The sequence below is a fragment of the Aythya marila genome (assembly GCF_965140915.1).
Source record: "Aythya marila genome assembly, chromosome: 5".
Lineage (NCBI taxonomy): Eukaryota > Metazoa > Chordata > Aves > Anseriformes > Anatidae > Aythya > Aythya marila.
In genome coordinates this window covers 43,214,631-43,239,320 of record NC_139046.1, presented here as the reverse complement: position 1 = coordinate 43,239,320, position 24,690 = coordinate 43,214,631, and the positions used below count along the sequence as shown (strand labels likewise).

Genomic DNA, 24,690 nt, shown 5'->3' with positions numbered 1-24,690 from the left:
TCCTAAAGCTCTTTGCTGATATTTAACTGACTAGTTATAATGACACCTTTCTATGACAGTATGCATGGATCGTATTAATTGCTCTGTTCACTTGTTGCTGTACTAAGTTTGTTCTGAGGAGCAGGAAACAGGAAGAGGGAGGACTTGCACGACAGTGGTTTCAGCTTGGGTTGTTTTCTCCTGGTGGTGCCAATACATACCAATGCCAACACAAAACTAGTATTCATTAAATTGTACCACTGATGTGCCTAGAGATCATATTAATTTAGAAGAGAAATGGGAAATTTGACTATAGAAATTAAAGCTTTGGTATTTTTTTCATTTTCTTAGGCTTAAATGCATCACTGCTTTGCCTTTTGCTTGCTTAAAAACTGAAGTTCCCATGGGAAAGAATTTCTGGCAACAAGTGATTGGGTATTCTGTCACAGATTTAGCAGGCAAATACACTGTTAAATTAGAAGGCAATCTAAAGCTTTGTGATGCTACTCCAACCCCTAGCTTGAGGCACTTTAAAAAAGAGTATTAACTGAATTTCACATAAGGAAGTTAAAAATGGGAAAAAGATTGTGACAAAATTCTGCTTGCTTCCATGCACTGGTATTATTAAGCACTTGTATTTGCATTGGTTGTGGTGTAAATGCAGGAAGTGTTAGTGCTATTGTGATCTCTTTCTAAAACTTTGGTATGACTATTTTAGAAGACGGTGACAGATACATTAATGCAGATTGCTGTATTTTTAAGAGTAAATGCTAGATTATTTTTTAACAGTGTGGCCATTTTTCAAGTAAACAAATTAAAACCTGATTCTGCAAATAATTATGACAAAGGGGGGTCAGCTCTTGGGTGGGCAGTCAGACCAAGTGTGGGCAGCCCTATCAGCCCTTAATTCCAAGGAAATTGCTTTGTATTAGTTTTTTACTTTGAGTCTTTTTAGATTAAAGTTAATAAGTATATGGGAGGAGTTGCCAGAGGACTTATTGGAGGTACAAGATATGAAATTGTGAAAATATTTCAATATAAACAATTTAAAGTGAAATAAATTATTACAATTATAAATAAAATAACAAAAAATTTTAAAAGCATATAAGCAGGTGAAATCACTTCTCCTATGAAGAATGCAGAGGAAGGAAGAAAGCATTAATCAGAAAAAAATACTGTAGCGCTTGCACATAGGTATGGTGAATTACAATATCCAGCCCAAGCCACATTGAAAAAGCCATAACACAAAGCTGTCAGACTAGGAGAGGGTAAAATTAAAAGCAGGAGATAATGGTAATCGGAAAGCTCCTTGAAGCACCACAGAAGGTATGGAAGGCAATGAAAGCAGTGAAAATTTATTGGAAAGAAATACTGAAGGCAGGTGAAGTTAGGCTCTGTTGTAAGGTGGCTTTGGGAAGAATGGAAGAAAGTGTAATGTTCAATTAAAAGAAGTACAATGCATGATGAAAGATTTATGTTCAGTTTCATTAAAAATTTCAAAAACAAGACAGAACATTTTTAAAACTCTGGACTATGACTTCTGTTGCAAGAAGAACTTTTGCATTTTCTGATATGCTTGCAAAAAAACCACACCAGTCCTCAGTCCTTCTCAGGGGCTAACATAGAAGTGGTTGCTCAATAGTGGCTCCATAGCTAAGTACAGCTGAAAAACATGTTTTGAACTTTTCTTACTTTTGTTAAAACGTATTACAGTTTCAGTGAAAACAGATAGCCATTGCTTGTGCAGTGCTGAGGACCGTTTGTGTTATTACATTGTCACAGCTGCAGCAATACTATATTTTTTCCCTTTTAGCCAGCAGCAGTGTTTTTTTTTTTTGTTTTTTTTTGTTTTTTTTTTCGATAGGTCACTTTAGAGTAATTCAGGCAGTGTACCTCCAAGAACTGCAGGACCTCAGAAGTAAATCATCCATGTACAGAAACACTCACTTGGACAGTTAACATCAACAGAGGTAGTGTGTTATAAAAATTTCTAAACTAAATGTTAATAATACATAGAGAGGTAGCAACAGAAAGCCATTATAGTAACACAGGTTAATGTGTTCATGTTACATGAAGAGGTTACAAAAAATGCTTGGCTCAGTAGGAGAAAATACCTGGGATGATGAAAATAGAATCGGTGAATTTGGGTTCATATTTCTGTTAATCTTTAAGAACTTTCTGGAGGAAAATCTTTGTATTATTTAAATTATTTTATTTACCCTATGTATTAAAATATTTGCACATTAGTGAAAATTAATGCTTACTACATTATTTATAACATGATTGTAAAAAATTTGTGAAAACATCTCTGGAAAATCTCAGCTTTAATACTGACTTGGTTCAAAAGATTTTTGCATTGCTTCTGCAGCATATTCATTATGCCTACTTGTAAGAGGATAAAACGGATTAACAGATTAGTAATAAATCAGTATTTTGGTAAGATTAGTAGCAGAATGGACCTGGTATTTCCTTTACATTCAAATACGATTCTAGGACTGAAAAGGATCTGTGTTATTGTCTGCTTTTGCAGACAGACAGGTCATTCATCTTGTGTTATAAATTTGCCAAACTTGACTTTTAAAGATTTGGCATTCTGCCCCTGGGACTTTAGTTAGAAAAACTATCCAAAAGATAAATTTCTTTGAAGCTGAAGAATCCTCTTTATGCAGCCGACTTTGTTCCTAGGCAGCTGATACACACTTCTGCTGGGCTGTGTCTTGGTTTTGATCATTCTTTTCTTTCTCTTCAGGATCATTTAGTCAGGTCAACCAAACAGTGCTTAGTCTCTTCCTATATGATACAATACATATTTCCCTCGTCATATTAGTTTTACCTTCTTTCCACCCTATTTATTTATTGACTGACTGTGGAGTATAGGGATTGTGCACTGTACCAGTGCTTTGCACCATGGCACAAATAGATTCCTCTTCTCTGTTGAATATGCCTAGAACCTCAAGTGTAGGTTTGTGGGTTTTCTTTAGGGACACACATCCATGTTATGCTTACATTTTATACTTGGTTAAGACTAAATGAGATGTTGTACTTTTTGGTAAAAGTCTGTGAATTACAATATCAAAGTTAAAATCTGACCTTGTATCATTATAGGCCGTGTCTTGAAGAAGTTTCTATCTGCTCTATCTGCTCTCTGCTTTGCTATAAACTAGCACAAATCTTTTGATTCCAGTAGATCATCTTTGTTGATTTACTTATGAAATCTAGTCCAAACTTCCTATTATGATACAGCTTCTGTTGCATGTCAGATCAGAGAACCCATGTATAATGATGTGGAATGGCTTCTGCAGGATGTGATGAGACAAAGTGTCTAATTTAGTGAGTAATTGTAAGTACAAAAATTGTTTTTGAAAAAGTTTGTGGTGAATTAAAGAGAGGGTGAAAAGGGGTACTCAACTCCTTCTTATCTGAGTTCCCATTCTAAATAAATTGCCATCAGTATTTTATAACTTATGATCGAAGGCTAGGAGTTGTATTGGTCATGCGTGTGAAGTGTTTAGATAATAACAGACTAGTGAAACATAATTTTCCACTGCATTTTATAACAATAAAAAAAATCTTAGTAGTAGAAAGAATAGTTTTAGATGGCTTTTATCAGACATCAGGATGCAGGTGCTAGAAGTCTTTGGGTTAATTCTATACATATGGCTGTCCTGTTTTCACATTTATTCTGTACATGTGCCTGCCCTGTTTTCTAGGCTATTGTTTTCTTTTCTTTTGAGCAATTCTGTGGCACCATTAGATTTTCCACTTTTCTGTTTCACCTGTTCCGGAAGGATATTTGCAACAAATATCTTCGCTGTAGTGTGAAAAAAAGATTTTTTCACCCTATTAAAAAAAAAATAATATTTTTGTCTTTTAATGCTGAAGGGGCATATTATCTGTTTTACTAGGTAGCAACGGATAAAAGAAGCAACTGGTATGTAGAAGAGCAAGTATGACACAGGTGAAATGGCTAAATAAAAGTAATAACTAAGAAGTGTTTGAATATGAAGTGCTCTTGATGTACTATAATTGTGGATCTAAATGTGAAGTCTTTTTTTAACTCTCTAGCCCTGCAAAGAACCCTGGCTGGGAGACAGTCTAAAATGCTCCCCTCAGCTTTTTTCTAGGAGTAGGAGAGATTAGATTAGTGTCTGGGTATGAGACTTAGATGGTCCTACACTGTAATTCTGGAAATGACGTTGAAGGAATTTTGTGCCCTATTCTCTCATTTCAGTCATTTGCTGGCATTGCTTTTCTTCTTATTTAAATTCCTATATTCCCTCCTTATTCATCTCCCTATTAGTTGTGTGAAGAGTAAACAATTTGAATCAAATTGGTAAAAATGATCCACACAGCAAGTTTGTTATTTTTATTATTAGAGGGAAAAAAGCCCTCTGACCTGATGATTTATTCATCTCACTGTCAGAAATGCTAGTTTAAAGACATAAACTAGTATAAACTCATAAACTCAACTTTTCCAGAAAATAATAAGTAATTGCTAAATGAACTAGATTTTTTAAAAAGGATCATTTAATTTGAGCAACCACTTTACGCCTTTTTATTTGTTTACAAATCTCAAGGGAAGGCATTGATATAACATAGTGCTGATGCCTGGTGAGTTATTTAGCCATTGTGGTTGGGAGGCGTGGGACTTTGTGGTTTAGTGGCTTCTTATATCTTTGTGCAGGCGCAGACCTTGAAGGAAGGAGAAAGCGGATAGGGAGAGGGGAGGCTCTATAGGTGCATTTGTTTCCTGATGATTATGTTTTTATTCAAAATACAGTTGATAATTTTTTTCACTAATTTGCTTCTTGGTATTTTGAAATTTTCTTAAAGACTGTGTTTCAGAGATGACTGCTGCATTTGAAATACAGGATTGGATGTCTCTTTGAAATGCCATTCTGTTTAGAAAGAACACCTACCATTTAAGTAAAATTATAGTGCTCTGAAAGCAAAAAAAAATAGTCTTTTGTCACTCCCGTGTATTTATGCATATTTCATTTAAACCAGAAGGATTTTTTCCAGTTTGGCAGAAGTAATCACTGGCAGAATTATTTTTTTATAATACCAATATGAAGACTTTCTGTTTAAAAATTCCTCTTAACAGTACAGCTTGTTCTTCTTTTCCTTCATCTTTTTCATAAATACAACCAGTTTCTTTCAGGATGAGATGATTCCATTGTTTTCGTTGTGTGGGCTTTTGGGTGAAAACAAGTGATTTCTTCTCAAACGCAGCTGTAGTTCAGTGGGAGGAGAGGAGGAGACTGATGTGGCTTGGAAAGGTTGGCATGGACTCCTTGCTTCTCACATCCAGAAGGCAGACCAAGGTACTGGTGATTTGTCCTCGCCCAGGCTTTTTTTTTCTCAGAGAACCACTTCAAAGGGGTGTTTTTCTTTCACATTTTTGGATCTAAAGACTTCAGATCAAAAAAGGAACTGGTCTCTATTTAAGAGATGAGATTTAACACAAAGTAGGCCAGTTGGGGAGTTGGAATAATTTTGACTGATGTCAAGGAATGGTTATGTGTATTATCATTGCATTAAAAACATTAAACACTTTGTCTTATTCCCTGTACAAGAAAATAAACAATTACAAAGAAATTTGTACTACTCCTCTTTAAATTATCTTTTAAGTAGTTAAAAATAGAATTCCCACCCTAGATTCCTGCATTTTGTGCTGTATTGTGAGAAAATATCACTTCTTACAGTTTTTCTAAAATGTAACTTTTTCTGAGTAGAGAGTATTGTGGCTTTCTGGAGAAGATTATCTTCACAGACTTCTGTAGGCTGGTAAACAGAGGTTCTTGCTACAAACAGGTCTGTGGTTGTGGTCTAAGATGATCTGTAGTCTCTAATCAGATAGTTCCAAAGAAGAACCAGTGGGCAGGATGGAGGGAATGGTCAGAAACCAACAAGCACAATGCATGCTTGCACGTAATTTGAATGTGCACCTGTCTGTGGATGTGAAATCCACATCTGTGCATGCAAAATTGCTTCTGGCCCCAGTCATTTGCTCTATATTCAGATTTGGCTCTCTGTGATAATACAGACATTTTTTCAACTTTATTAAGCTTTCTTTTTTTCTCCCTTTTGATTTTTCTTCTAATTTTATTGTATTTGGAGTTTATTGGTGACTAATGAAAAAAATTCCTTTCTCCTTTGTGTGTAGGTAACACAGTGGTGGGAATGCTGCTGCTGGTGAATGTTTTGGTCAGGAAAATATGATTGATAGTACAGAACGGAACTATTGCATGCATTATATTAACAGACAGTTATAGATTTGATCCTTTCTATTTGACTTTTTTTTTTAACCTTTCTTATTACATTGTAGGTGTTACAGTGATACAGGTTACAAATAATCAGCACAACAATGAGAAATGAATATGGTCTGAGAAAGTCTAGTTCTTAAAACACAGCTTTAACTTTTGCTTAAGAGCATTTACCAGGTGCTTCTGAAAATCACAGCCTTGGTCATTTAACTCTGTTGAAAATCCACGTAAGTCAGACTGGTCTTGCAGTGCTTTATATCCTGTTTCAAGTGCTTCTTTACCTTGCTGAAGTGTAACAATTAATTATCAATGTATCCTTGTAATGGAGCATTGCTTAAAGTGAATCAAGGGTGACAAAACCCATGAAACGTTATGTGGTGATTGCTTTAGGCTTCTGAAATGTTGTTACTTGTTATTGAAGCCATACATGTTGGCAGCTCAAGATAGCATGCTGGATCACCAGCATAGCATGCAGATTAGCGCGTATTTGTAATGTTCATAACTTTTTTTCTCACACACTCAATGGTTTTAGAGGCAAGAAATAATTGAGATGAAATCACCTGCTGGTAACACATCATTAGTTGAGTAAAAGTATTTGTTGCTTTGAGGAAAAAAGAGAAGCCCTTCAAGAAGCACAAATATATTATCTCTAAAGTACTTCTATAAACACTGCAAGGAGAAAAAGTTTTCTCTTTGCAGTTACACAGGATCTGATAAAGTGAAAGGGCTGTGTCATTATCTTGATAATACATCTATCCATTATTTCAAGGCTTACTATTGTAAGCCATAGTAAGAATGCTGCCACTTCTAGGGAATCAACACAGTTGAACATATCATGGGAAAATATTTATTTTTATGTTTCTAAATGATCAGTAAATGTTTTTATGACCACAATGACCTCTTCAATGCTTCATGAGTGGTCCCAGGAGCTGAGAGTAGTGAAGGCTTTTAGGTGGCATGTGTGGAGTGAGTATGCAGCAGCAGATGTTTGTCTGTGGAGCTGCTTGAGTGTTCAACACTGGGCATGGGAAATGCTAGATATCATGCATAAAAGGTTTAGAGAAGTGCCTGGCTATGGCTAGTTTGGTTTGGACTGAGCTCTGGCATGTTCTCTGCATACTGCAGTAGCCCAGGTTCTGCTGCTTGTGCAGGGTGCTGATAGCCTGTGGTCCTCTGCAACACATGAAAAATGAATTTTGTCTGAGCCAAATGATTAACCACTATTTTTGAGCCAAAAAAAAATAATGAATTGCACTCTTAGTTGTCATTTTACTTGCAACTTTATTTTGCTTTGTAAGAAAAGATAGGCAAAAAATGGCAATATAAAAACTCCAAAACCAAAATATATATTTTTTTGGTCCTGCTAGAAAAGATGACTGTCTAATGTATACACAGAAAATTCAAACAGTTTAATTGAATGAGGCTGTCCATGTTGTTCTCTCAATTTTGCTTTCACTGGAAGTTAGTCTCCTAATATTTTTACTCCAGATTGACAGGTTCAAACCACTTATTTAACATGTTTTTCCTGCCCCCTTTGGTTATGAGCCTTGCTGCCTATCTTCTTGCTTCTGATCTGTCACGGAAGACTGAGAAGGAATACGAAAATGTAATTCAAAGTATTGTAATATCTTAGATCTTCATTTAGCTGCTGGTAATAAAACCTCATCCTTCCTGCAGACCTCTGGTTGCTAGGAACTTCTTGTATTAAGTGTCTGGCTCCTCACCCCCAGCTGGCTGGGTGCCACCTGGCTGAGACTTCACATAAATGAGATTATTTTACAATGACTCGTTTGTTACTAGAACCGAAAAGGGTTTCTTTACATTTTAGATGAAGGTCTGAAGACTTTCTTAGTTCAACGTGACTGCTACCTTTCCCCTGGCAGGAGAAGAATTTCAACTTTGCTTGTAATGTTCTTCAAAACATTGCGGTTTGTGCCAAAGTTCTCTAGTAAAGTCATTAAGCCATAATTTCTTTGCTGTAAGCAATATATTTTTAATATGGTATTCTGTAGGAAATTACCCTATGAAACAGTGGCTGATTTACTTTTTGTAAAGTAAAAAATTGTTGTTGTTCTTCTTGTCAGTTTCCTTTCTGCAATATTTATATGTTAGGCTCCAACTTTAAGAAAAAAAATCATAAACTTTTGTCTTCATTTTATGGCTTTCTTTAAACTATTGTTAAGAAAATGACCCTAAAACCCCTTGTTTTTAAAAATTCCAGCATCAATTCTGGATTGTGGTTCTTTAGCTGAAGATTATAGCACTGCACAGTGAAAAAAAAAAGATTTTTTTTCAAATACACTGAGTGATGCTGTTTTTGCAAGAAGCCAGGAGCCAGCACTTGAAATTAAATATTCAGAGTCATGATTAAATCAAACAGTATTCACAAAAGCAATTTCATATATATATATATATAGGGAGGGTTTCAATCCCATCAAAAAACAGTGGGAAACTTATTTAAAGTCAGAGGGGCAGAACCCTGAGAAAAGTTTCAGTCATTTACTGACCCCTGAGAGCAATTCTGTCAAGCATCAATCCCATTGTATGAGAAGTGGGATTTAGTGAGTGTGAAATTCTCTAATTGGAAGTATTAAATACTTAAGTATTGGAAGTTGAGAACAACTAGCTATCGGCAGTGGTATACCTGTGTAGGAATTGAGGGATGATAGCGTGTTGTTCATCTGTTAAATTATTTCTAAGATGCATATCCCAGACATATTAAACCCTTAGGCAACTTTTGTCTTGATGTTTAAAAATATTCTTAAGGGAGATAGGTCTGACTGAAATTAAACTGTCAAATAATCTGTCAGTACTGGTTGGATGGGGGTGGACGTGTATTCACCCACACTGAGATGCAAAAACCTCCCTTGTGAAATGTGGCAACTGTGTAATGTTACAGAGGAGCTGCACACAACAGTTCAGGATATAAAAAAAAAAAAAAAGGGAGTATTTATCTAGTTGAATTTAGAATGGGAATTTTAGATAATCAGAAAGGAAAGTCCCAGGAAAGTGACTTAGAGGAAGGAACATAAAAATTGTAGGAATCTTGGTATTTGGTTTATTTTTCTTACTCTGAACTGAAAGTAATTTTTTTTTTCTTATGTCTTTCAGAAGAGTTGTAGATACATGGATAGAAAGACCCAGAAGGCCTTCTGCCTGTTGTGAATGAGGGTCAGCTGTAACTGCACCATTCTTGCTTGCCTAACCTGGTCTGATAACCTGCAATGACAGATTCCAGATTCCACAGCCTCCCTCAAAAGTCATTGCCAGTTTTAAACTATTCTTAATTCTTATTATTTAACTTAAATCCCCTTTGTGAAAACCCCTTACTATCTAACTAACGGAACACATCTTAGTTTTGTAAGCCTTTCCTTTTCTGTTACATTTTATAGGAACTGTTTTTGGTGCTGTTACCTGTCTCTAGGCACCCAGTACTAGACAGACATTAGAAGACTTATCAATGCCAAAATGAGTGGCAGGATTATCTGGTGTATTAGATACCTGTTTGTTTTTTTTTCATCCTGAGATCAAAAACAAACAAACAAACAAAAACAACAAAAAAAAAAGTGGTTCTGAAAAGAGTCCCAAGAAAAGTGTTAGCTTTCTCCAGCTAGCTTGACTGGGACTGCTGCATAGAAAGTATGACATTATGGTAATCTGGCCCAATGCTTTGGTGTAAGAAAGACCATAGGAGTTGTCTGAATTAATTCCTTTTCAAACAGAGCATCTCTTTTAGAAATGAAGTCCAATAATGCAGAAATAAAGCCACTGTATTTGTTTTCAAGCAAGCACTTGTTTTAACTACTTCAAATAAGAAGCAAAAATAAAGAAAAAAAATGTCACTAGCAAAATAATTGTTGTGTAGTCTAATTCTACATACAATCAGCTGTCAGAAATTGGAACTTGCTGTTTCTTTGCAAGGCAGATGAATCAATAGATATTCAGATTTCACTTTCTCATACTGATGCTTATCAAAAAAGATCAAATCACATTCTAACTTTTCTTTAGAAATTTAACTGTTCAAACTCCCGCTACCACATTCAGGAGAGCATGTCTTTCAATTCTGTAATTATTTGATTACACTTCCCCACACTTATTCTCAAGTGTCCTAGCTTTTTGAATTTTAAATGTCAGGTATGGATACAGAGTTCAAGTTGCAGTCGTATCAGTGCCAAAAGCAGAGGTAATAAATCTGCATGCTTCTTTTGATATTCCCCAGTTCATGGCATAACCAATTTACTGAGAGTTCATGTTCATTTGGTTACCCAATCCATTAGCTAAATTTCATCATTGCTTTTCAGAATAGAGCCCATATTAGAATAGTTTGCATCCAGTGTTTTCAGAGGCCTGACATAGTATTTTGCAAAGTCTGACTTTGTATTGCTGTTAATGGACTGCTTATGCAGCCTTCTCATTAAATTATGAAGTTATCTGTTTTTTTCCATAAGCCAAGATGGTACTCTAATTATTGTATTTTCCTTTATGTTTTTATTTGTTGAACTATTTATCTTTTCTTCCATTACTTTGAGAAGTCTACAATTCTACAGGTTGTTTTGTTTCCCTTTTTAATAACCCACACAACATTAGTTTTCCACCTCAGTTGTTCCAAAAGACAATCTTTGCCATTACAGCTGTTTAAATTTTTCTTTGATTTTTTTCTGGATTTGCCTATTGCCTATTGGGTGTGCAGCTTCAGGGAGTCCTCTTCAGCATCCATATCAACAGATGTTAGAATAGGAAGTGTTTCATCATTCTAAGGTATTAATGCATAATACTGCATTTTCCCAAAATGTTGAATTAAAAAAGGGAAGTGATGGATATTTAGGGATGGTAGAATTAGTGTGATTCTTTTTGTTCCAAAACTGCTAGCAAAACTTTTAATGTGCCTTAAGTAAGCTGACAGTGCTATTTCTGTACATCTTCTTCTCGTAGTGGTTTTGTACAACTTTTAAGTTTCTATTTATATCTATTGCTATCAACTTTCTGTTTTGAACATTATATGTCTGTGTATGTAAGATAGCTCCTTTTGCAGCCTGCCAATGTCTGTGTTGTTTAGTGCAAACCATGAAAAATTAAACTTAAGGCTTATTCATGGGCTTCTGTTTGAATGATTTTCCTCGTTTGCTCTCTGTTTTCAGTCCTGTGAAAGTGTCCCTAGTGACAGAAGACTTAAACGTCTTAAACATAAAGACATTAAGACTTAAACATCTTAAGACTTAAAAATGACAGAAGACTTAAAGATTTAATCTCTGTGCCTGAGAGTCCTGAGAGATTTTCCTTGCTGTCTATACTTGTTATAAAAAGGTGCATGCAAATTGAAACACAGCAGCCACAAGCATTTTTATTAAGAAACAGTATTCCTGGCAAGATCTTTGGAGAGCGCAATCTTAGTTTAGGTCTTTGCTTTCAAGACAATTTAAGAATAAAATAAAGTTTCTTAACTGTCCAGTTTCTATTGAGTGCCCAGCACCAAGACAAACTTTGTTGTGATCTGTTTGTGATCCCATTCATCTTTCAGTAGTTTTGGTTTCCTTAGTGATCTTGTCCCTTGAGTAAGATGCTCTTCTAAAGCTGTACAATCTGACTTTGAAACTCTCAGGTAAGAAGTCCTACAAACCTAACATGCCCCTTCCTGAGTGACTCATCTAGAAGTGTATATATGTATAGTGTATATATATGTGTGTGTGTGCGCGTGTGCGTGCATGAATGGTATCTTTACATAAAAGGTGTAACTTTTTTTTCTTTTTAAAATATAAGACCATGCAGTTACCGATGTGGTTAAAAGGTAAGGTTTGGCAATGAAAATCCTTTTGGCTGTTGTGGACAATGAATCCCAAATGTCACATAGCATGTTGTAGTCAGATCTTCAAAGAAATGCTAAATTTGCATAAAACAATATTTTAGAGACATTTCTGTCCTAGTTGTGTTTGTTATGTGTTCTGGACAATTTCCCCCCCCTTTTTTTTTTTTTTTTTTTAAGCTAGGAGGTTGTCTTTTGACTCCCCTCATGGCCCTGGTTCTAGGTATGTGTGCACATGCTGAACTTATTTATGTCTACCCTCAGCCTTCTTTCCCATTTAATAGAGATTATATTCATTATAGGGTTAATGATCCCAGTAAACCTGTTTCTTGATTTTGTGTCTTCATCTTTTATTAATAAGGATCCTAGTTATTAATAAATGGAACCAAAATGGACAACTGACCAAGGAACAAGCTAGTAATTAGTATTAAAAGTGACACCAACACAATTCTATCAAATTCAGTTCAAATGCTCTTACTGGAATATAGAATTAATATTATGAGTGATGAAAGATCTTGCACTTCCCAGATGCAGTTCAGGAGCAAAGGGAGAAAACTTTTCCTTCAGATTTTTTAAAATCACTAAAGCAACAATGCCAAGCATCAGGATCTACACAGTCATTGTGATTTTACTGAAGTTTTCAACTGCAATCACACAAGTAAAATTTTATGATCTTTCTGAGACATGTTTCTGATATGTCCACATAGCTTTCTGTTTGTTGTCAAGTAAAAGAATCTAGATTTGACAAAAAATGCCCTGTTAAGAAGGCCTTATTTTGTTTATCTTCTTGCCATTGGGAAAAGTGGGAGTTTTTAAAGTCTGCATACTAGTAGCTTGAGTAATGCAGTGTGTACTCTGTATTTTTGGCAGTGAATAATTTGAGTGGCGGAAGGCAAGCAGCCGTACAGCAGCAGGAGGCATAGGTAGCATTAGAGTGTGTTTGTTTGGAAATATCATGCAAAGGAAGCAACTCCTTCCCTGGATGACCGCAGGGAACAACCTGTTCTGGAAGAGGCTGACTAAAAGGTCCCTCAGAGGTCAGGCTCTTTGCAAAACAGCCGTCTTTCTATGTTTCTCCAGAGCCATGTTTCATCTGTTTCACAGATATTTCCGTGAGGGAGCTCAGTTGTGTTTTTCCTCTGCGGTCATTGCTGCTGGCAATTCCACAGATGGCAGCGGGGAAAAAAGTTGGAAGTTTGGGGCCAAATCCAGTCAGTACATGTGGGCTAAGGACTCTGGTTTTGATCTGTGATATTTGAAGAAGTCTGATTCCTGCAGCAAATCACTGCAGCAAACAGAATTAGAGAAGTATTTGTATGTGTGCGTTATTTAAAATATTGTTTATGTCAGGTAATGATACAAAGTTTGCTCCTTCCTGATAGTCTACTTGGAAAAGGCTTAACTTCTCTGCTGCATGTATCTCTTTACACTTTATAGAACATAAGTTTGTAGTAAAAAAAATAATAAAAAAGAAGAATAAAACTATACTGCAAATAGGGAGTGATGCTGTCCACATTAAAACATTTGGTAAAGCAGCTTAACTGATGTTAGGAAAAGTCCAAATGGCAATGGCTCTCTGAAGTTTTACTGGTACTTCTAAATAAACCAAAATGAGAACACTGGCATTGCTCCAAAATTATGTAAGCTGTTCAGTTGTTTAATTGCACGCATCCTGATATAGTTTGAACCGTGTCGAATCACACTCTTTCAGATGGTGCCCAGACAAGGTTTGCGTCCAGGCATGGCCCAGGATCTGTTTCAAGTAGGCAGTGGGTATGCAGCCTCCCTGCTTCTGGGAAAGAGAGTTCAGCTTCATGGCAGCGAGCCATGTGCCACTCAGCCTCATCACTAGAGAATGGTTCCTGCCTGGTTTAGTGGATGTAATCTTAGAAACTTATGATTCACTGGGTGATTAAATCAGAAGCAAACCTTTTTGGGGATCACAGAGGCAAAAAGGAAGCAAGGACTTACGGTGCTCTTCCCATTCACCACTTGAACCCTTGTAAAACTGTCTCCTTGCTAATGTCCTCAAGGCTCTTGTAATTCTTTGTGTCATCTTTCTATATTTCCTTTATTCAAATCTTTTCTGCCTCTGGCCTAAGTGTATTTTCCTTGCTCAGGGCCTCTCCCTTCTAATACTTCTTAAACCTTCCAAGGTTTCATGGTTTTGAGTTGGAAAAATAGAGCCTTTAAAAAATCTCTTGAATTTCTTAAGGAAGCTAACAGTGACTGCCACAATTAGGCAACATTTTAGGCAAATCTCTTGGCCAAAAGTTTTCTGCTTTTTAGTGTCATGTATTTACAGTGCTGTAACCTCTGTAAAGAAAGGAAATCCTGAATTCTAAAAATACAATGCATTGTTATTTTAAGAATGCCAAAGAATGTTTCAGTTTAGTTAATATGATTGTTTTAAAAATTCTATCATTAATATATTTATTTTAAAAAAATGAGTCAAGGTAAGACTTTTTGTTATTATTATTTTCAACATTAAGGTTAGGTCCACAAACTTGTTTTTTGTTGGGTTTAACTAACTATTTTATTTCTGTTTTAGCAAGTTAGGTTATGTCAACACACATTCAGCATGACTCAACTTCTCCATATGCAGTGAAGACATTGTTTAGTGCACAGTCCTTATGCGTTCTGGACCATTATCTTTGTGCTGTGTGAGACTTCCAGGTTTTATCAAAGTTCTTGTTGGTTTTACAGTATTCACTAAGTACTTATATAAGAGGAAGATTTGTGAAAATCTGACCAATTTAAGAGGAAAAAAATAGCTATAGCTAAAAAAAAAAAAAGTTTTAAAAAAGAAGGTCAATGTAGACTAAAAAAAAATAAAAAGACTTAGTAATTCCTGGAATAAAACAGCAGACACTATACCTTATGTGTCAATGTGCAAAACTGTAGTAAAATGATCACAGTGACCTATTTTTTCAACTATTGGATTCCATTAGTAGTTACACTGGAAACAGCATTGATATTTAGAGTACATTGTTTCCAGATTTTCAGATACATTTCTTCCACCAAAAGAACTTTATTTCTCATCAGTTTTTCATTTGGGGTTTCTTTTGAGCTAGTGTGCAAACCTTCAACATCTGTAATTATTGAACGTAACTGATGAGAGAGCTCTGCTTCCATTAGACAGTTTCACCTTTCCTTTTAATTAATTTCTATTAAAAATGTCCTTTACTACAGCAAAAAGGAAGGCTGAATACATTCTCTATTCAAATAACCATGTAGATATTTAATTATAAGTATTGAAAGTTTCCTAATACATGTTGGAAATATGTTAATGTTTAGGTATATTAGGTCTTCGAAAGTTCTGTCTTCAACAGTAAAACAATTTGATTGTCACAGCAGTTGGACAGAGTTTTAAGTCATGTATTTTTTTCATGAGTTTATTTTTGATCTTTGTGTTGAGAACAGTCATTGATAAGACAGCATATTCATGGAAGTGCATAGTTCAACCTGTGTTGGCATGTGTATGGATGTATGACTTTGAAATTATTGACTGATGAAATATGTAATGGATTATGTGAATTACCAAATACTTAAAATGTGAGGCCTTAGTTATTGAAATTTAACGTCTGCAATTTTTTGTAGTATTACTTGAAGTCTTTTTAAATTAAAAGCTGGAATTTGGATAATCATTTGACTTCCTATTGGTAAAGTCTTTTGGTGGATTTTCTGTAGATGTTTACTGTTGCTAAGGGTAAAAACACTTCAATGATTGCTTCCACTTTGGTATGTGCTGAGGAAAGGTTGGTGTTGAGCTTCTTCTTGCACTGTGTTTTATGGATAATCTGCTGCCATAGTACACATAATCTGTGCAACTTCAAATTATTACTTAAAATGCTAACCGGAAGGGTTTTTCTTCCATCTGAAAAATATATTTGCTTTTTTTTTTTTGAAGTCCCACAGTCAGAGAAAAGTTAAATGATACTATCAGGAAATGAAAGAAGCACATGACTTCAGGCTGCTTATGGGTGATTTCAGATGCAAGTGTTGTTTCCTGTTTTTTACCTTAAGAGCTACTACAATATGATATAAAATAAGTTTTATGTAACTGTTTAGACAAGAGTTTTTAAGGCTACATGTAAAAACAAAAACCAAACAACAACAAACTATTATGCTTTTCCCAAATAATACACTCCTATTGTGGTAACATTGCAGTACTTGTAAGGAGAAATTATTGGCATAATATGAGAAAAGCATCGCTGAAAAGTCAAGAATGGGAATTCTGAAAAATGACATTTAAGTCTTTGTTGGAAATTTTTATAAGTAATTTTTTTTAGGCTATTTGTAGCTCATGAGGTACTATACAATACTTGCATGTACATTTTATTTCTTGAGGGGATGTAATTAAAGTATTACTAAAGTAGCATTCACAGTCAGTGAATGATCACTGCTTCTGCATTCAGTAGGTATTAATAATTCAAAATCTAATAAACAGAATTAAAATCCCCATTATTCAATACTAAATGCTTTGTATTCAGAATTGTAATATGTTTGTGATCACTACAAGCAACAATAATGAAAAGCAACTTGTTAATATTTCATTTTCCATTTTGAAGTGGACATGTAGGAAATAATTTGCAGCTTAATCCAGGGACATTGTGTTCTCAGGATAGCTTAAATTTCAGTCACCCTCTGCCATCCATGGAAGCTGATTTTTAAATGCAGATCATCTCTAAATTACAACTTCTCCTTCTCAAGCTGTCTGAAATCAATTTGACTCTACTGTGACATAATTATTTATCTCTATGAATGCTATTTTGGACTAATGGCTGAAAACATCTCTCCTGCAAACTTTTACGTGTGTTTTACAAATAGTTACATTGACCAGTAGTAGTCATATTAAGTCAGTTCAGTGCAGCTTTAGGTCTTCCTTGAAGTCTTAAGCCCATTAAACACCTTATTTTCTATTTCTTCTTGACAGCGATTCATTTTTGACATGTCATTGGCAGGATTATGGAAACTAATATTTTTTTTAATTATTCATTTATTTTTACAGAGGAGCATATTAACAGATTATAATCTGCTCTGAGAAGAGTAGCTGTGTATATGCAATATTACCTTTACAACAGTTTTCCCATAGGACACATTGAACTGCTTACCAGTGATATAGAATGAGGGAATGCATACAGTGCTTCCCCTGTAAGTCTACTGAACCGACATAAATATATTTTTAGCAATAATGAATGACATCTGCATAGCAAGGTTGGGCAAAATTAAAAGCTCTTATAGCAAAGTGTAAATCTGGTACATTTTCAGCGGATAGCTTATATTTTAATTTTTCAGAATTTCTTCTTGTACCAGTTATCTTTGATTTAGTACAGTAACGAACAAAGCCTGTGGATATGTAACACAGTTTCTTTTGTTAATTTCTGTTTTTGAATCTTTAGGAAATACTCCATTTCCACATTATAGCGTTTTCTGCGACTATTTTATTCCTGGTAATAGCCACTTACAGCAGTTAATATAATGAAATATAATATAATGGCTTTTTATTAGTGTTGGGAGTTCAGGTCTAATACCACCATTTGTAGTTAGTTTTCAGTTAGCTTAGCTCTAGTTAGCTTTTAGGTAGCTTGACATGTATGCATTTCCTATTTTGCTCTGTATTTGGCAAAAATAAATGCTATTTATAGTGTTGTAGTACCAAGCAATGTGTCGGCTTTTTGTTTACTTTTGTTTGTGCATATCAACATTATTGTTGGCAGGAATAAGCTTAGCTGAGGGAATATTTTTGTCACTGTTGCAACAGTTGGTCCTTACACAATGTTTTCTTTGGAGAATCACACCATCAAAATGGCTTTCTTGGCGTGAGAGTAGCTCATGTGGGGAAAACTCACTTGAACCCAGCAGATAATTCTTGTATAGGATTGAACAACAAATCATGATTGAATTTTTTATCTCTTCAGAATGTAGTGATACCTCAAAATGTTTATACACACATAGATAATACATGTAATATAACAAATACTTTTTATAGGTAGAACAAATTGAAATAACATAAAAAGAGCAAATGGAGTGGGAAAATAAAGAGACAACAAGCAATTTAAGTCATAATGAATTTAGAGGGAAATGCCTGTTTTATCTCTGCAATCCAGTGAAATGAGAAGATTCTGTCAGTGTTTTAAGGGGACAGCAGTTTCCATTTTGAGAGGTATTTTTAATTTTATACTGCATCCAAATAATAAAAAAATCCCTCAATACAATCCATCAGGCTTGTATCCTGTAGCAAGGTAGGTATAACTAAGTTTCCTTGTGATTACTTTCTTATGCTCTGAGGAGCATGAGTCTGCCTGCTGCCAGCTCCCGTGCTGGGGTGTGCAAAGCAGAGCTGCTCCATCCACTGAGCACCATGGCACAAGGCCTGGGCAGCTCCATCAGGCTTTTAGTTTCAGCTCAGTGCTGCTGGGTCAGGTGTTGAACAGCTTTGTAAGATGCTTGGGTGTCTCCTAGCACCTGTATCATCTGTTTTTTTATTATCTAAGCTTACCTTAACCTAGATAATAGAGTATATTGACAAAGAGAGTAGTTGCAGTTCAGATTACGTCTGCCCCTGGAAAGTTTTGTAAAGCAAATTTCTTTAAAAACAAGAGTAATTATTTCACATTTAAGCCATGAATTTGGCATATTATTGAACTAGTTTTGGCACATTAATGAGATTTTGAAACAATCATGCCTTAAGAATTAATCTGGAATAGGACTGACCTGACTTCAGAGACTTTGATGCATTTCATTTGAAGCAGGGATATGACTATTTTGTCTCTATTTTAGAGTGTATGCTTTAAAGCTATGAAGCATAACTTTCTTGGAGTGCTTTGATTGATCCTGAAGCTGCTAGTAATCAGTAATGAATGTATTGTTTTATTCTTTATTCTTTTCAAACTAATTTGTCCTTCAAAACCTGTCACTTTTTCTCTCTGTGCTTATCGTTGGGTTTCTTTCACTGCATGTTGGTAAAGCTCCCAGATAATACATGGAGTAGTTCAACAGTGGAAAATTGGATTGAATTTTCTGTATCATAAAAAGGGTTTCTTGGCTATGTTTTCAAAGCAAAAGTTTGGTTCTTTTAAGCTAGGAACATGTAAAAACTCACATTTTTATGCTGCAGCAAAAAGGAGTGAAAAAGTTTTGCTTATATAATAATCTCACATTCAGTGTACAGCTGCAGAGTTTTTTGAAATGCTTTCTACTTTAGACTTACACGGACTTGCTCTGTATTCCTATAGAACAGTTTCAAAGCTCCAACACCTTTGAATAGAAACAGGTTATTATGGTTAAGTTTGGAAACATTGTTTTATATTTCAGTATTTTAAAGTATACCCCAGAAAATAAAAATCCTATTATATGATATCTTGTTGCACTTGAAAATGATCTTTTTTGACACTGTAAAAGAAATCTTATGTAGGGTGTGATTTTTGTAAAGAAAGATTGTTGGTAACTTTTCATTTTTCTTCTCTAAGTATGAAGTTGTGAATATTATGAGGGCTTTAAGTGATACACTTCAGTCTCAAGAAATAAGTATTAGCTAATGACCTATCACTTAAGAGTTGTATCTTAGGCAGAGCTGAAAAATATTTCTGCTGGCCTCCAGGCATCATTTTGCCATGAGTACCGTAATCATAGAATAATGTAGGTTGGCTGGAACTTCCAGAGGTCCTCTAGGCCAACCACTTTCTCCAGAAGGATCTAATCAAGTTGCTTGGGAACTTGTCTTTGAAAAGACATCAGCAGTGAGTAAGGGATGTACTTATTTCTCTCTCATTTACTATTGGACACCGCATTACTTGCAAACAAAATAAAAGCAAATGAGTTTACTTGAGTTGCGGAAAAGCTATTTTTAGAATACCATGATAAATATTGCCGTGTATGGAAAAATATTTAGTTTGGTACTAATGTGAGCAAGCATCTACTCTGCCCTCAAAATTAATTATATTAATTGTATTTTACAGTTATGTATTTTTACAATGTAGTAATTTCTTATGGGTTTGTATTTACAGTTTCCTGAATGTGGTTTCTATGGAATGTATGACAAAATTCTGCTCTTCCGCCATGACCCTACCTCTGAAAACATTCTCCAGTTGGTCAAATCAGCTGCAGATATCCAAGAAGGAGACCTAGTTGAAGTTGTCTTGTCAGGTAACTAAAAGGAAAAAAAAAAAAAAAGGAACTAACAGCATGACAACTGTCATACTTTTGCATGTGAAGACATCCACAGTTTTGTCCCAGGAAAAGGAAATTTTGTATGTATGAACTTTCATCTATACTGGATCAAAATCTTCTCGAGTACATATGTGCCATACATTAATTTTTGAATTATTTTTTTTCCTGTTGTACAGCTTACTTTTTGACAGCCTATGTTCATATTGCTAGTTAAGCAACAGGTTAATTTTAATGAACAATTTGAAAAATGTGTATTCTGCATTTTTAGAGGTAAATCAGTGGGCAGTACAACCCTTTTCAAAGAAGCACAGTGGAAACAAAATGTAACAAGTAACAACAAAATGCAATATCTGTATTAACATTTTAGCATGTACTTCATTAATAGAGTAGCTTAAAAATTAGAATTGGTTTTAACATATTTTGCATGATGTATCAATAGTTTAATATTTAAATTAATAGACTATAAATTTTTCTGCTAGCCTATTAAGCAGCGTTATTTGTTCATAATTATCTGAGGAGGAATTATCAAAGCCATTCTTGCTAGTAGTGACCTGTTTCCTTTATTAAAAAAGGATTTTTTTGGCACTTCATATAAGCTAAAAGCTAAAATGTCTACTGGAAATAGAGTATTTTTTTTCACAGCCTTTCATAACAATGCCTGTTCAGGCTGCTTTGATTCCTTATGTGTTTAAAAAAAAACAAACAAACACGTATTTAGAAAAGTAAGAGAAAAATTCTAATTTTAGTTGGGATAGTAAATATATATTATTTTCTAGCAGTCCAAGAGGAGTGCTGGATACTTCTTGTAAAGGACTATATATAAATGATTGCATGGAAAAAAGCAGAACAAAAGATAAATATTTAGGGCCTAGGAAATACAAGGAGACGGTAAGACGGTGAAAAGCCAGGGAACAGAAGCTATAGTCTGAAGGTGTTTAGCAGGTGAAGGGTTGTAAGAAGAGATGTAGGATGAGTGAAAGGCCACATTTTGGAGACAACAAAATGACAAATGGATTTAAGGATTTGGCCAGCAAAGTAACCATAAAGTAACCATATTACTCTAACTGAAGTAATTCAGCAATTATGTGACTGGGAAGTAAAGGAAGTCTGGGGGTGCTGTTAGGTGTTAAGAGGACTTGTCCTTTTTTTTTTTTTTTTTACTTGTAAGTCAGGGTTGAGGAATCTTAGGACTCATTGTCAAGATATACTCATTTCTTAATTCTGTATAGCCCAAAGACTATACAAATTTTGTTTCCATATTTTTATTGAGCAATTGAACTAGTCATTTTTCTTCTGTCCACTGTAAGATTTAAAACTCTTCTTTGAACCTTACAAAGAAAAATTGTTCTCTAGTTCTTAAGAAAATAAACACATGCATTTATAGTATTTCATATTGTCAAAGCTGATAAATTATTCTTTTTTAAAAGAACTTATTTTTAAAATAACGTCAGAGCTGGACCAGTACAGAGTACATTAAAAAGTGATGCCATTAGTAATGATATTCCTATAAAGCTCTCACAGTGTTTATCCAATACATTTGATGGTCCATATTAGGCATGTGCTCAGACCCCATGGAAAAGATGTCAAATTACATCTTTTTAAGATTATGACTTATTTAGATTATTATTTAGTTCATACTATTATAGATTTGTAAATTGTCATTTGTCTTAGTCATTTATTGCAATATTTACTTAGATAGATTGCAAGTAAATTTAAAAGATATATTTAGATGTAAGTATTTGCAAGTTGTATTTAAATATAAACTACATTTTTTTCAGATATTTAAACTTTTTTTTTTTTTTTTCAAATTGGGATTTAATATATTCTGCACAGCTTTTAAAATTGTAACCTAAATTAGGATGTGGCTTGGAAATTAAGTTAAACAAACAAACAAAAGAGCCAAAACCAACACAGAACAAACAAAAAAGCACTGATTCCTTTCCCTTCCCCTCCCTTTAATATATTCCCCCCAAAAAACCTGAGAGCAATAACTCTTTTTGCAGAATGGAAGTGAGAAACAGTCTTAGGCAGTGTATTTTCAGTGCAAGAAAGGAAACCTGTTTTGAAACGTCTTCTGTAATTGTTTGTTTTGGAGAAATTGGTAAAAATTTTCAATAGGAAATTATTTGTCATGGCATTCTCAAAATCATGGATGACTTTCATATTCTGTTTTTCGTTATTCTTCCTATTACAGATGTAGTAACAAAATGGTGAGATTCTACTGATAAAAAGAGAAACGATCTTTTCATTCACAGTTCCAGTGCTTTTATTTTTCAGTCTGAAAATATTTGATCTTCATTTATTTTTTAAAAATTTGTTATTGGTGCACAGGTATGTTAGATGGGTATTTCAATACCAGTACATTCTGTGTTGCATGAACTTAACTTGAGTTTTATAAGATAGGGTGACAATTACTGTAGTAAAAGTTAATCAGAGAACTAGGGGAAAGAAAGCACCTCAGAGAGGCCCAGGAAGCTGTTACCAAGAACACTTTAGCATGTGACAGTCACCAGTTGAAAATATTTATAGTCTGGGATGTCCAAGGACTACAATGAATTTGTCTATCTCTTGAGTGTTGCTGTTACTCACTTTGGGGCACATAGTGTGTCCCTGTGAACAAACAAAAAGAGAGCATTTTCTGCCTCTGGGAAGTCATAACCTGAATTTCAGCAGCAGAGAGAGCATGCAGCATTGTGTTCAAAGCTTTCTGAATAGGAAGCTTGATCCTATTTGACATACATGAAATCCATGAAATGTATTTTAAGTTTACATTTGATGAACTAGAGCAGATCGCTGAAAGGGCTTGTCTCATTGGGTTTTCAATGTCTCCAAACACAAAGAGTACACAACCTCTCTGGCTACCTCTTCCTATGTTTGATCGTCAAAGTATTTTCTAGCCTACACTAGAAATACCATACCTAAACAGAATGTACATTCCAAAGATCAGTAAATTCAAGTTATATTTTGGCAATTATTTTTGAATAACATTCCTGAAGGAGGCAATAGAATGTTACTGCCACAGCTTTGCTGCTGGAAACTGTGCACACTGTGGGTAAACATCCCCTGAGGTGCAGATATCTGATGTCAAAAGCTATACTGATCCACTGCATTCATTTTTTATTGCACATGTCGATACTAGCCAGTGGAGAAAAAGCTGAACTATCACTCCTAATACTATGGTATTATACAATCAATTCATATCCTAATGCTATGCATTATCTAATTTTACTAATAATTTATGTAATTTCAAGGTATTTTATAAGGGCTGGACAACCTGTGATTTTTTTTTTCTTTTTATTTATTTATTTTTTTCATATTCTATTTACGTTCTTAACAGTTTAAGGAATAATAAATAAAATCATATTCTGGTTTAGACCTTATATTACAGGTTCTTGAGAGAGATAAGTTACCTAGAAAAATTTGTAGTTGAGAAGAGTGCAGCTGAAGCACTTTAATCCAATTTAGGAAGAAAATTGTACCTGCAGATGTCATATAATATAACTGAAACAGGTTGTAGAAGAGCTAGAGGTTTCTGGTGGAACATGTGAGATTTAATCAGCTCAGAATGCAGCACTTCTTGTGCTTTTATATTTAAAATTAACACTGTGATCTGCATTTTCAATTGGTGCTTTATCCAGTGGGATTTTAGTGGAGTGTAAGAATCACGTAACTTACTGAACAACTGGTGTGTGTCTGTCTGCTGACTGGCCTACAGGAGATAAACACAGACTGTTAGGATCAGCTAGCCGAACTGCTGTTCAGTGCCAGAATAGATTCTAGCATTTTGGAGGTGAAATGTCAGATATTATTATGAGAGTATATTGAGTTACAGACTGTCACCTACACATTAAAGGAAGAAAAAGGAACTTTACATTATGAACATTAGAAGTCCTCATAAGTACAGTTTTATTTTTACCTCATATATGGTTATCTTCCTTTTGTTTTCTGTATTTTAAAAATATGATCTGCTCTAATGCTTTATTTCAGTTAACAGTATGGGATTCTGACAGTGTTTGTAAAATAGATGGGGGGCATATCAGAAATGAATTAAAACCATGAATTTGTTTGTTCAACCAAGTTAGTTTATTAGGCTACACTCATGAATGTGCATTGAACTAATCAATAATCACTAATCCACTATTATCCATTATCTATCCATTATCACTAATACCATTCTATTAGTGATGTATCAGTTGCCATGCTCATGTTTTCTTTGCTATGCATTTTATATTCAATTTCTTCTTCAAAGTGTTAGAAAAGTACGTTTAGTCTCCTGATGCACAAAAGAGGAAGGCCCCTTACTTAAAGTGCTGGGGAAATCTCCACCGATGTGTTCACTGAACCCATTTACCTATCTGTTAAATTACATCACAGACTGAAAAAGGAGCAAAATCTTTGTAGAAAGGATTTTGTAGAGCTCTATTTGTAGGAAGGATTTCTTTTGACTAAAATACTCCAGAAAATTAGCAAGCA

At 34.7% G+C, this 24,690-nt stretch overlaps 1 protein-coding gene across 3 annotated transcripts in view; it reads left to right on the top strand.

Annotated features, from left to right (window-relative positions):
* Window positions 1-24,690, top strand: part of PRKD1 (protein kinase D1) — a 123,806-nt gene that overhangs the window by 45,776 nt on the left and 53,340 nt on the right. For 2 of the 3 annotated variants that reach the window (XM_082760700.1, XM_082760701.1), the window contains exon 2: window positions 20,055-20,193. In XM_082760700.1, coding sequence (XP_082616826.1) covers window positions 20,055-20,193 — 139 coding nt within the window. Of the gene's footprint in view, window positions 1-1,905; window positions 1,950-20,054; window positions 20,194-24,690 lie in introns of those variants that run through there. The other variant, XM_082760702.1, reaches the window with a different exon arrangement.